Source organism: Mastomys coucha, unplaced genomic scaffold (genome assembly GCF_008632895.1).
Source record: "Mastomys coucha isolate ucsf_1 unplaced genomic scaffold, UCSF_Mcou_1 pScaffold16, whole genome shotgun sequence".
Lineage (NCBI taxonomy): Eukaryota > Metazoa > Chordata > Mammalia > Rodentia > Muridae > Mastomys > Mastomys coucha.
The window spans coordinates 80,603,288-80,615,368 of NW_022196898.1; the positions used below are offsets into that span (position 1 = coordinate 80,603,288).

The following is a 12,081-nucleotide window of genomic DNA, read 5'->3' on the forward strand; positions in this document are numbered from 1 at the left end:
GCACAGCAGCAGAAGAGCCTAGAAGGGCAGGGATGCTCACCTCAGGGCAGCCGGGAGGCAGAGAGGGGGACTAGAAAGAGCCAGGATACTGTACATAGTCACACACCCGAGAGTCACCAACCAGCAATCAGACACCCCTCATCTCCTGTTAATAATGGTATACGATTATGACTCAATCAATGGATTAAGTCCAGTGAAGTCAGAGCCCAGGATCCAGCAACCTCTCAGTGACGGGTTCCACCAGATGGAGGCCAAGTCTTCAGCCTTGTCCCTTTTTGATAGATACTTCCTATCTAAACCATAACAATGGGAGATCACTGGAGAAAGCAGTGATGTGATTAGGTTCTTTTAGCAAGGCCACTTTGGCAGTGTAGGAGCACATCTGGGAGGGGAGGTGACGATCGAGCCTTAAGGCAAGGGAGCAGAGCAGCTGCACAGGTGCCCAAGGGAGAAGGAAGACTGTCTTCTCCATCTACTTGCCGTGACAATGACGAGGACCGGGCAAGTCAACAGGAACTTAGAAAAAAACTTAGCACAGACTGTGAGTTTATGCAGGGTAAAGAAACGGAGAAGCCAAAGCTTAGATTTCTGGGTTGGTTGACTAGGTAGTGGGACCACAAAACCCAATAACAAAAAACAGAAAGATGACGAGGGGGAGGTAAGGTAGCCGTTGTAGCTAGTTCTATGCTTTATTTAGAGAAAAACAAACAAACAAACAAACAAACAATCAAACCTAATTTCTAGAAAATGTAAGGCCAGGCTGGAGAGATGGCTCAGTGGCTAAGAGTATTTGAGCTCCAATGGAGGACCAGAGTTTGGCTCCCAGCATAGGCATCAGGTAACACCTGATGAGAAACACCTTCAACTCCTGATGCAGAGACTGCGATGCTCTTTTCTGGCCACTTTAGACATCAGGCACACATGTGGTGCATGTATAAGCAGACACATCTATACATAAGACAAAAATAAATAATTTTTCTTATAGAAAGATAAAGAGCAAGCCAGATAAGCACAGAGGTAGAAACAGGTCGGAACAGTGTCTTCTCCATCCCTATCAGCATCAGTCCAATTTTTTCTTCCTTATAGAACAGCCACCCACTCATTGTTGGATCTGGAGTTTTATTCCTCATAGATCCTTGCCACCTACCCAAATATGATTAGAAAAAAAAATTTTTAAGTATAGGTCGTACTTTATAATTTCCTCCATGCTTGCCACACCCCACAAAAACAAAACCACAACAAACAAACCCCACTTGGTTTAGGATTGCGTGGAACCCTATGGACATAGATTTCACACAGCACAATCTTTTATCAGCTAATGGAAATTTGACCCTCATGAAGATGAATAGGGTGAGCCTTCTGTGAAATAGGCTGAAAATAATTGCATGTCAGGCAGGGTTTGGAGGGAAGCCAGTGAGGTGCTCGGTGAAAATATGGAAGAGCTGAACCTCTGCTGCTCCAAATTTGAAAGCTCAAGTACTGGAGCAGGGAAATACTTTATCTCCACTCACGGGGCTTCTGATTTATTTCCTCTGGCTGCTAATTGCTGCAGAAGGTAGCAATGCGGGTTTCTAAAGGAAATCAGCAACGTTTACCGGGCTTGAAAAATACTCAAGTAGCATTGGTTTGAATTTAGAGGCTCCAACAATGAGCAGCATAGCACAGCCAGGACAATTAGGAGCTAAATGGGCAGGCACTTTCTGGAAATGACTTTATTTAAAGCCCTTAATGGGAAAAGATGAACGAAAAAGGAGGCTCTCTGTCCTTAATAGAACGAGAGCTCAGGCTGATAAATCTTGCCTGTATTCAGTTTTCCCATTATAAACATCCTATTTTTAAAAGTACAGAGTTTTGGCTAAATGAGACACCGATTTTTTTTTTATCCACACATTCATTTATTCAACAATATTCATTAAGTGGCCATTGTGCCAATGAGCAAGCGGCTCTTAACTTGGCAATTTACACCTCCTCTCAGGAAACATTTGGGAACGTTTAGTGTCCATTTTGGTTGTCATAAGCGAGAGGCATGAAGAAGAAGATGAGGATGATGCTAATGCCCTGTGTGCAAGAGACCTCGCCCTGCAACTGAGAATGGCGGTGCCCCAAAGGCTAGCAGCAGCACTGTTGAGAACTTTGTCCTGACTGCAGCAGCGCAGCCCGGTAACACAAAGGTAAACTTTGGTCTTCTGAAATATCTTTTAGTTATGAAAGAGAAACAGTAAGACCATTGCTGGGAGGAATATAGCATGCAAGCTAGTGAGTGGGGAGCCCTGTGAGGGAGAGTAAACAGATGCTGGTCACAGTTGACTCTGTAGAGAGAGGTCACTCTTGGAAGGTCCTTTCAAGCTGTGTTGTGAGTAAAAACTTCTAGAGAACCAAGTTAAGGTTTCAGTGATAGCCATAGGAACTGATACCAACTTTACTTTTCTTCTTCCTTTTTCTTTCTTTGTTTCTTTGTTCTCCCTTCCTTCCTTCTTCCCTGCCTTTGTTCTTTCCTTTCTTTCTCTTCCTTCCCTTCTTCCTTTCCTCCTTCATCCTTTGTTGCCTATAACACATGAATCCACTCTAAAAAGGATTTGCATAAATTATGAGAAAGTCAGCTTAGGATCCTCGCTTATTCCCTCTTTTTTAAGGTATCATTTTTGTTGTTTGTGTTTGACAGTTTTATAGATGTGTACCCTGGCTATTCCTATCCTGCTCCTCTTCTGCCTTCCTCTCACTTCTGCTCTCTCACATCCACACAAGTCCCAGTTTTACATTCATGTCCTTTTGATTTGGTTTGTGAAGCACTGAGTTTCACCAGGACCATCTGTCTGTCTGTCTGTCTGTCTGTCTGACAGTGGGTTTGGAGCTGCCCACTGTACACAACTGGAGCTGATGACTGGCTCCTCCCCAAGGTTCTGCTGGTAGCTAAGTGAGGGCTGGAGAAGCAGGGTTCTGGGAGTCCCTTCCCAGTCTGTGTTTAACTGATGACAAGCCCTTTCCTGTACAGGCCCAGTGCAGACAACCACAGCTGCTGTCTTTTTATCATTTCAATGACTGTGTCATGACAACAAAACAGCATCTCAGAGATGCTGTTCTCTCTCTCTCTTTTTTGTTGTCGAAGCCTTAGACACAGAGGTGTCATTCCATGCCCCTCTTTGTATAGTACTGGGATTGAACTCAGTGCTACACATATGTGGGACAAACATTTTATCCCTGAGCTATATCCCAAGTCTTTCATTATGCATTTAATTATCATTTTAATAGATTATAGATGAATAAAAGACAGAATTTGTTTTCTTCTCAACTAACCAAATTGAATTTTTTTTAGACCCACTTAATTACATATTGGATTCTCAGTAGAATCTACAAACAGTGATCCTATATCAGCCTATATGCATATAATATACACATACATATGAGTGTATGTATATCATAGTTTATATTCTCTAACATGACCTTACATGAGGTCCTTAGATGTCATAAAAGTTTGAATAAAATATAAATATACAGAAAAAGCAAACTACAGTTTGACTATCTTAAAACAAATTTTTGTTGTTTTTAATTTAAACATATTAGAACATACAGCAAAAGCTGCATAGGACTTGAACTTTTGTGATTAATTTTTCCTCATTCAAAAACTTTTATTAATGAAAATTTATGTAGTAATATGTAGGTTATATTTTGAGTATTCAAAAGAAAATAAGGACTGTAGATACAGCTCAGAGTAGGCATTTGCCTCTCAAAGGCCCCAGGCTCAATCTCCAGGCTATAAAAAGTGAAATGTGTAAAACTAATTTCTTGTTACTGCACTGTGGTAAAACTTCACTTTTCTCAGAAAATACTGCATTTTCCCTAAATATTTCTTTATCAAAACAAAGGTAAGTTTACATCCTTAATTAATATAACTATGAAAAAAATAAAAATCAAAAGACCAGAGCATAATATGAAATTATAATTTTAGAAATATTGTTTTAAATTTTTAAAAAATTTTTATTCTTTTTTCTTTGAAGAGCTGAAGACTGAACACAGGGCATTGCATTAGATAATCAAGTTAAATCCCCAATCCAAGTTTTTAGAAAGAGTAACACCATTGTAAAATGATGACAACCCTAAATGTGCCATTATCAAGCAATTCAAACTCTTGAAGGGTATTTTCAAATATGTCATTCTTATATTTGAATGGATCTATTGGCTTCATACCAATAAGAAAAGACAAGGAGACATTTATTCTACTTAGAATCTTTGATCAGTCAATAAAATATTAGTAATTCTTTTATCCATAGCTAGCTGTAAATGTGATTTTCCATGGAGGACTACCCTATTGCTGTCCTTTAGTGTATCACAAATGTCATTTTTTCCCCTTGCTAATAATGATGGAGGAATTTTACACGTGACCCAACACAAAAAGAAGAGAAATATGCTTCATGATGGAAACTGACGAGCAATCCTTTCATCTGCCTCATAATCCACACCGGGAGCTGTGACTCTAAAGCTACAGAGCAAATGATGCGGAGCTGAGGCCTGGACCGACCACGGCAGGGGCGGGGCTCCTGCGTGTCGCAGGATTTTCACTTGGCAGCTGCCACACCACTGTTCCTCCATCATTCACTTACTCATTGACTCGAAATTCAACTCAGTTACTAAGTGCATGCCAGCCCATGCCAGGCCCTGAAGACGTCTCTGCCTTCGTTCAGCAAAGTAAAAGAGAGGATCGGACCTGAGATGTAAGAAATATACCAACCATGTGATACATGAACGTGATCTGAGCGTGAAGTTCAGGAAGGACAGACTTGAGAAAGATGGGGAGCATGGTGAAGTCTGACAGTCAAAGCTAAACATCCTGAAGGCCTGAGATGCGATCGAGTCGATAGAGTCAGGTCAAGGGAGGCCTTCCACATTTAAATGTTGTGACCCATGGGTCTCCAAATGCCTTTCTTTTCATTGAGGCAGAGTATGTGTGATGCGGAAGATCCTATGTGGAGAATTGTTAAGTGTGTGACAGCACAGTGTCTTCACATGACTTAACAACCATCCACACAGCATCTGTCTTCAGAACTTTCCTGACAAGACTAAAATCTTCTGCCTATTAATCAATAACTTCCCTGAGCATCTCAAGACTGGCCATTTCCTTTCTGTCTCTATAAATTTGTCATCTTGGGGTACTTCCACAAAACACTCAATGTGTGCCTCTCTTTACTTAACATCAAGGTTTCAGTATGTATCCGTACTGCACTCTATATAATAATTTCATCCAACTCTGTTCGAAGCATGCATTGCCAGCTTATGCATACTATTAATATACCATGTGGTTGTAAAACATACACAAAAATAAATATTTTCCGAGTGCAAGGCTAAAAATCTTCACTTTGTTTTTCTTTCTCACCAGGGATGGTCTTGAAAAACCCCAGAAGTATGTTGCCCCTCTTTGGAACTAATTACCAACTGCTATAGAAAACAAAGGAAAAAAAAAAGAATCTTCTGAAAAGAACAGTGTGGACTGACATCCTGGCCCAGCTTTCTACCAAGAATCCTTATCCACTTGTGTTACTATCTGGTGAGTGCTAACCAGCAGCTAAGACTAACCCTTAAGTCTTGTAAAGTTAATTTTCCCCTACTAGGTCTCCCGTCTACAAAGGGCATTCTTCTCATGGTATAAACACTCCAGTTTGGTAAACACAAGAAAAACTCCATAACTGGTTACCCCCAAGACCTCAAAGTGTACTTGTGGGAAGTCCACCCTAAGGAGAATGGGATGGGATCAGGGTAGAGCCAATCTGGAAGCCTGTGCAACAGAAAATTCAAAAATTCTGAACACAGCCCGGCGGTGGTAGTGCACACCTTTAATCCCAGTGCCTGGGAGGCAGAGGAAGGCAGATTTCTGAGTTCGAGGCCAGCCTGGTCTACAGAGTGAATACCAGGACAGCCAGGACTACACAGAGAAACCCTGTCTTGAAAAACCAAAAAAAAAAAAAAAATTCCAAACACAAATGGGAGGATAAGGTGGCCCAAGAGGGCCTTGATACCTTGATTCCAAGAACTCTCCATCTACAGGCTAAGGGAGCACAGCCAGGGATAGCCCAGTGCTTCATAGAGGCCAGCTCTTGCCTGGTTTTAGCCAAGGGTCCATACTCTTTCCCCAGGAAACCAGTGCCTACAAAAGTACTAACGCTGATACGGTGGTGCAGCCAGGAAACAGAACTCTATAATGGGCCTTATGTTTTTAATCTCCTGTATTGACAGAGGCAAAGATGAACATCGATAGAGTGTGTCTCTTACTCTTTGTGTTCATGCCTGCTGTGTGCTTTTGCTCTCACGCTCTCTCTCTCTCTCTCTCTCTCTCTCTCTCTCTCTCTCTCTCTCTCTCTCTCTCTCTCTCTCTCTCTCTCTCAATCTCTCTCAATCTCTCTCTCTCTCAATCTCTTTCTCAATCTCTCTCTCTCAATCTCTCCCTCTTTCTCCTTTCTGTCATTTAACCTCCCCACTTAATTCCATATTTTATGCCCTGATAAAATTGTATCTTTTATGGATAAGAAAAGAAAAAAAAAAACAATACAACCAGAAATGATACCTTGTATCTTTAGGAAACTTTTAAACAAGAAAGGAAGCCACCCCTGGCCAACCCAGGAGGAGTGGCTTTGCCACCTCACTGTGGCTGTGTAGGAGTTACTGATTTCTTTGGCTCACTATGTGAAACAAATAAACTTTCTAAAGACTGAAAGACACCTTTGCTCTTAACTGAAAAGAAAAGGGAAAAAAAAAAAAAGAATTGTGAGCTTTGGTTTGGCTTTTATGCGTGACCGAGACAAACTACTGAAGCAGTTAGACCTTTTTTTTTTTTAAAGGTTTTCCCTTCAAACAATGACACAGCTACCTTTTGCAGGTGTCATGTTACTGGTTCTGTAGTGTTCTCATCAGCCAAAGGTGTTTGGAGGCTGGAGAAAGGATCAGACAGGAGTGAGAAAGGATCCGGCTTGGAAACACATAGCACGTTGCGCCTTTACTGTTATCACATCCTTGATCAGGAGCAAAACAATCGCTCAGTGGTGACTGAGGACCACTCCCCCTCGCTGACGTGGTCTCCAGGGCCTTTAGAAGCACTGAACATTAAATGGACTCGTAACTTGTCCAAGTCCAACTTTTCAGTTGAGTCGTGTGTCCTCTTAACTTTGCAATCTACTGTTGTGTTAGAAGTGTGTGCCTTAGGGCATTATAACAGGAGTACCAACACTTTAGGATTTATGAGACAATCTACCAGTTCTTTCTCAATGGTGAGAAAACTTTCTCTTCTGCAAAGGAATAAAATGTAATAAATAAAGAAGGGGGATAAGATGCTATCAACCTATTAAGAGTAGTTTTGACCTCTGTTATCAGGGATAATGGCATTTTATCTACTCACTCTCATCCTTAGTGAATACTTCAATAGTGAAAATATTTACCAACCAAATAATTAACCAGAGGGTGAAAACAAACTGCAAACTGACCCACTGCAGGCCAGTTCTAGTTTCTGTAAGATATATGAAATGACTGTGTATCTGAAATGACAAGCTTTTGTTCCTCAACACTTTACAGGCTGGGAACTCCGAGGCCAAGGTCCCAGCGGACATAGTTTTTGTTGAGGGCCTACTTCCTGGTTTATGGGCATCTCTACCAATGTCAGTGGAGCGAGAAACAAGCTCTTGAGTGTCTTTCAAAGTCACCAATTCCACTCACAAGGTTCTTGTCTAGGATCTAATTACTTCCCAAAGGCCTCATTTCCAGACACCATCATTTTGGGGATACAGTATTACTGTATAAACTTGGGAATGCACACGAGTAAAAACATGTGGCCCAAGGCATGGAAACGCATCAGTAACATCAGTCATTATGGTTTCACACAAGACTGCAAAATCTCAGTCACTAACATTTTCATAAAAAAGCTGAATCAGTGCAGGAATATCTCAAGTACACACGCATATCTGTGTATTCTATAGGTGGATAGCTACATATGCAGATATACACACACACATACGTACATACATATATACATACAAACCAAGTCATACTTAATTCAAATAGGATTACACATGAAATCACATATGAAATCCAAAGTTTTCACAACTCAGCCTTCACATTTTCCCTTTTGCTTCTTCCCTAGGGCACTCAATATAGCAGCAATGATGGGCTAACTTGAAAAATGCTGTGATGTTATTGCAACGACTGGGAGAAGAGTGGACTGAGGCATGGTCACTGTACTCTAGGAGGCAGAGTAAGGAAGGAGACAGAGATCCACTAAAATGTAGTCTTTATGTGTGCAATTCTTCTGCACATCCATATTGCTGATGTGTTTTATTTTCATAAACAATAATAGTTACTGCTGCCCTCAGATGAAGGCAACCCACAGGTAAGTTTTATTTTCAGACACTGATGTCTACTTACATCCTTTCCCTGCATGGGCCAGATCATTTATGTTTGCTATTGAACAGTTACCAAGTACTTGTTTACAGTGCCCTGGCCCTGACAATTAACTACATAAGTCTCTTTCATGGATGGGTGGGGTGAGAGATTAGAGGGGGAATGAGAGTCAATCATAAGCAATAAGGAAGAAAAAAATATCTCAGATGAAGCACAGTGCCCAGTAGAAATACCCGCTTCCCATCTGTATTTCTTCCTCTCCCCCAGCTTATCCTGTCTTAACAACATAGTAACCCCTCCACCCTGTGATTGCTTGGATTCCTTGATGCAGCCCCTATTTCCGTCAAGCCACACTTTTGCATTTGTTAATTTACCTTATCTTTCCCAAGTAGACCATAGGCTTTGAGGAGTGAGATGTGCATGGTGTTTTTTAATGAAGTTAAACTTGTGACTTCTGGCACATGGGCTGATTTTGTTCAACATTAACCCTTAAGACACAGCATATGACAAATACAATCAATGCCAATTCGGAGAATAATCTGTTGTAGGAGTAAAGAAAGCCAGTGCTAGGCTAGCATCCAACTGTCACAGCACGATAGAAAGTTTGTCAGGAATAACTTCAGACAGGAAGATGATTGATCGTCTACAAGATCATTAGAATGTCATCTTTAGAGATGTTTTCTATTACACTGATCCTGTAGCTCACATATGGAGCATCACTTTTAAAAAAAAATTATTACAATTCAAAGTTCTCTCTGCTAAAGTGTTATTTTCACATAGTAAAAAAAAAAAAATGAAAACAACAGGTAGACTGTCTATTGTGAATTAAAAGGCTCATAGACACTGAAGAAAGATCTGATTTTCAGAACTAAAGAGCTGGTTTCCATTCAGACCTGGATGGAACAGTGAGTTATTTAGATAACAACACAAAACTAAAAACGACCCATTGACTGAGCCTAGGACCCTAGGAATACTGGAAACTCTAGCCTTCGAAAGCACTCTGACCTTCAACTGGTTTTGGACCATCTTTCTGGGGCTTGAATCAATCCAGGTCATCTTTTTTTAATGCCTTCTGGAGGCTACCAAGTCCCACAAAAATGGAGGCAAAACCTTTGCCATTTCAATAAGCAAGAGACGTGCGTGGGAGTCATCTGACCATAGTCTATTATGGGCATTGAACAAGGCAAAGCCACAGAGCTGACTGCCTGGACCATTGTGGCGAAAAGACCTTCCATTATGCCAAAGCGTCTGCTGTAAACTCATCCTAAAAGCTCCCTTGGCCATTAGAACTCGGACTTAGGTTTTTCTGGGTTATACCTAAACATGGTTCCCCTGGGGAGTCCAGCTAAGTTACAGCTCCAATGTGACTATCTACACTCCCTGGTGATTTTCTTTCCCAAGTACTTCTAGGAAGGTGGGTGAACTCCAAGACCTTCTATTTTGAGAGACAAAGTCTGGCAGAACAGAGAAAGCTCACAAACCAAATGAAGGGTGCAGGCAGTCTGGGAGCTTCTGCAAAGTAGCTCACAACTGACTATTGCTTTAGTAAGTTCCAAAATTATTTTGAATTTATTTTTTCTGGTGGAAAATCTGAAGCGGTAAAACACTGTATTAGTGAAACTGATGGGGAAAAAAAACATTGTTGGAAATAATGTGATGGGCATCTGAATGTTTGTATGTTGTATCCTTGTCAAGGAACAAAAAGAAGCAGAAAAACATGAGGCATTTATGTTTGAATGAATATCCAGCTTGGCCTATCTCCTAGTAGGGGACCCATTATTGCTAAAATTGAAAGTAACTGTTATTGTTATTTATTGAGCATGTAATATCTGTCAGCCAAGGTACTACTAGAGGTTTGTGTCATTACCTAATTCAATCCATCACTACATGGTAAATAGTCTTACATTAGTCTTACATTCAAAAGTAGAAAAATTGGGGTGCAGAAATTTTGAGTAATTCCCTCCAAAGTCTTGCATGTAGTGAATTGAAAAGCCAGAGTCGGAAACCAAGTGCGGATGACTAAAATTGCGTTCTTTCCAACGCTGCCTTGAAGGCAGTTAAATTCAAAGATCAAATACCATTTCTCCCTCATTAAAAATAGCTTCTTTAAGGATAAAGACTGATACTGCAATTTAGTGCCAAACCATGAAGGATTTTTAAAAAGTATTACGCCCTAGTTAGAGTTTCAAAACATTTCATTTAAACGCATTTAAGCTAAACAATTTGCATAACCAAGTCTAAGCTTGTTTCTGAGGAAAGTGGTCTGCTCGCAAGTATGTCCCCTTGGTCTTTTAATGCCATTGCAGTTTTAAAGTCTACAGTGACAAGTCACAGTGGGATGAGGGGAGCTCCTTCACACTTTGTGTACAAAATAGGAGAGACAGGATCTGGAGGCTGACATGACAGGTGCAGGGCGGAGATAAAGCCCTGCCGGCTACCACACTAAAATCAAGTCTTAGTACCAGAGCAAATGACCTTTAGGGGAAAGGGTAGTGGGAAGGAGATGGATATCCAGGACCAGAGATGGAAGATGTGTTCTAATAACTGGGCCAGATTATCCTCCCACATCACAAAATAAAGTGGTTCTTTTCCTTGGGGGTCCGTCGGCATACGTGTGTGGAACAGCTCTGCCCTGCCTGGATGCTCTTCTGTCCACTCCAAGGGAACAATCACTTAACTGCTTTTCAGGAATTCCTTCAGAGCATCCCACTGACTGCAACATTACTTTTTTTTTTTTTTACAGACGTGATTATAGTTTCACATCCCTGTGTAACCTCAGCCCCAGTGCAGTACAGTCTCCTAGCTGGATCTCAAGGGGGTTGCATCTCGGAGCCACCTACCGGGATAAACTGCCTTTTGTACATTTTAAATCATGGGTGTGCCAGCCCTTCCCCCCTTTCTAAACTGAGTAGGGGAAGGAGAAGGAACAAGGAAGGCAGAGGAAAAAATATTACTTTCCCTGGAGAAAATTGAAGGCTATTAAGAAAAATTCAGAGGTGGCTCTTTAACCATTGGGTCATATAGAAATCTTCTCTGTAGCTCATGACTCCCTTTCCACGAATCCCTTCTAAGAAGGGAAGGTTGGGTTTGATTTTCTCCTCTGCCTCAAATGTCTCTGCACATGGGAGCGAGCCAAAACCTGAGCTGGACAGAGAAGCCACCTGGGGTAGCTTGCTTCCTCTTGGGTTTACCTTGTAGTTTCTGGTTGTATTCGGTCCTGTCAGACTGACTCCTCCTCAAGGAGCCAGAGTGGTCCCCAGAAACACCGCTGTCCACCACAGTATCCGTTTTCCTCCTCTCCAGCATATACAGCTTGGATCTCAAGAAGGTCAAGTTCTTCCTCTTGCTTCCCATGGTTTCTTTCCCAGCGGCTTCTCTGGGCTCCATTGGAGGCAAAGAGACAAAGTTCTGAGGTTTGCAGGCAACGTTTGGTTGCTTATGTGTCTCAGCGTGCACCCCAGCATCTAACTGCCCTCTTTCTAACCACACAGCTTCACTGCACGGTTACCTGACTGTGACTTCTACCTGGAGTCCCCAGGCTCCACCCCTATGAGGTCATTTTCTTTTATACCTACAGTCCAACAGGGGAAGTTGCCACCTGTTACCTGAGAGACCTGCCGCACTGCACTGAGTTAGGCAAAGCAGGGACTCTAATGTCACATGCTACTGAAGCAAACAAAAATCTCATTGTGTGGGGCAAGGGCG

At 41.6% G+C, this 12,081-nt stretch overlaps 1 protein-coding gene across 1 annotated transcript in view; it reads right to left on the reverse strand.

Annotated features, from left to right (window-relative positions):
• Arhgef38 (Rho guanine nucleotide exchange factor 38) overlaps positions 1–11,763 on the reverse strand; it is a 106,226-nt gene extending 94,463 nt beyond the window's left edge. Inside the window, exon 1 of the mRNA XM_031376174.1 lies at positions 11,568–11,763. Coding sequence (XP_031232034.1) covers positions 11,568–11,763 — 196 coding nt within the window. The remainder of the gene's footprint in view (positions 1–11,567) is intronic.
• Positions 11,764–12,081: the final 318 nt, after the last annotated feature.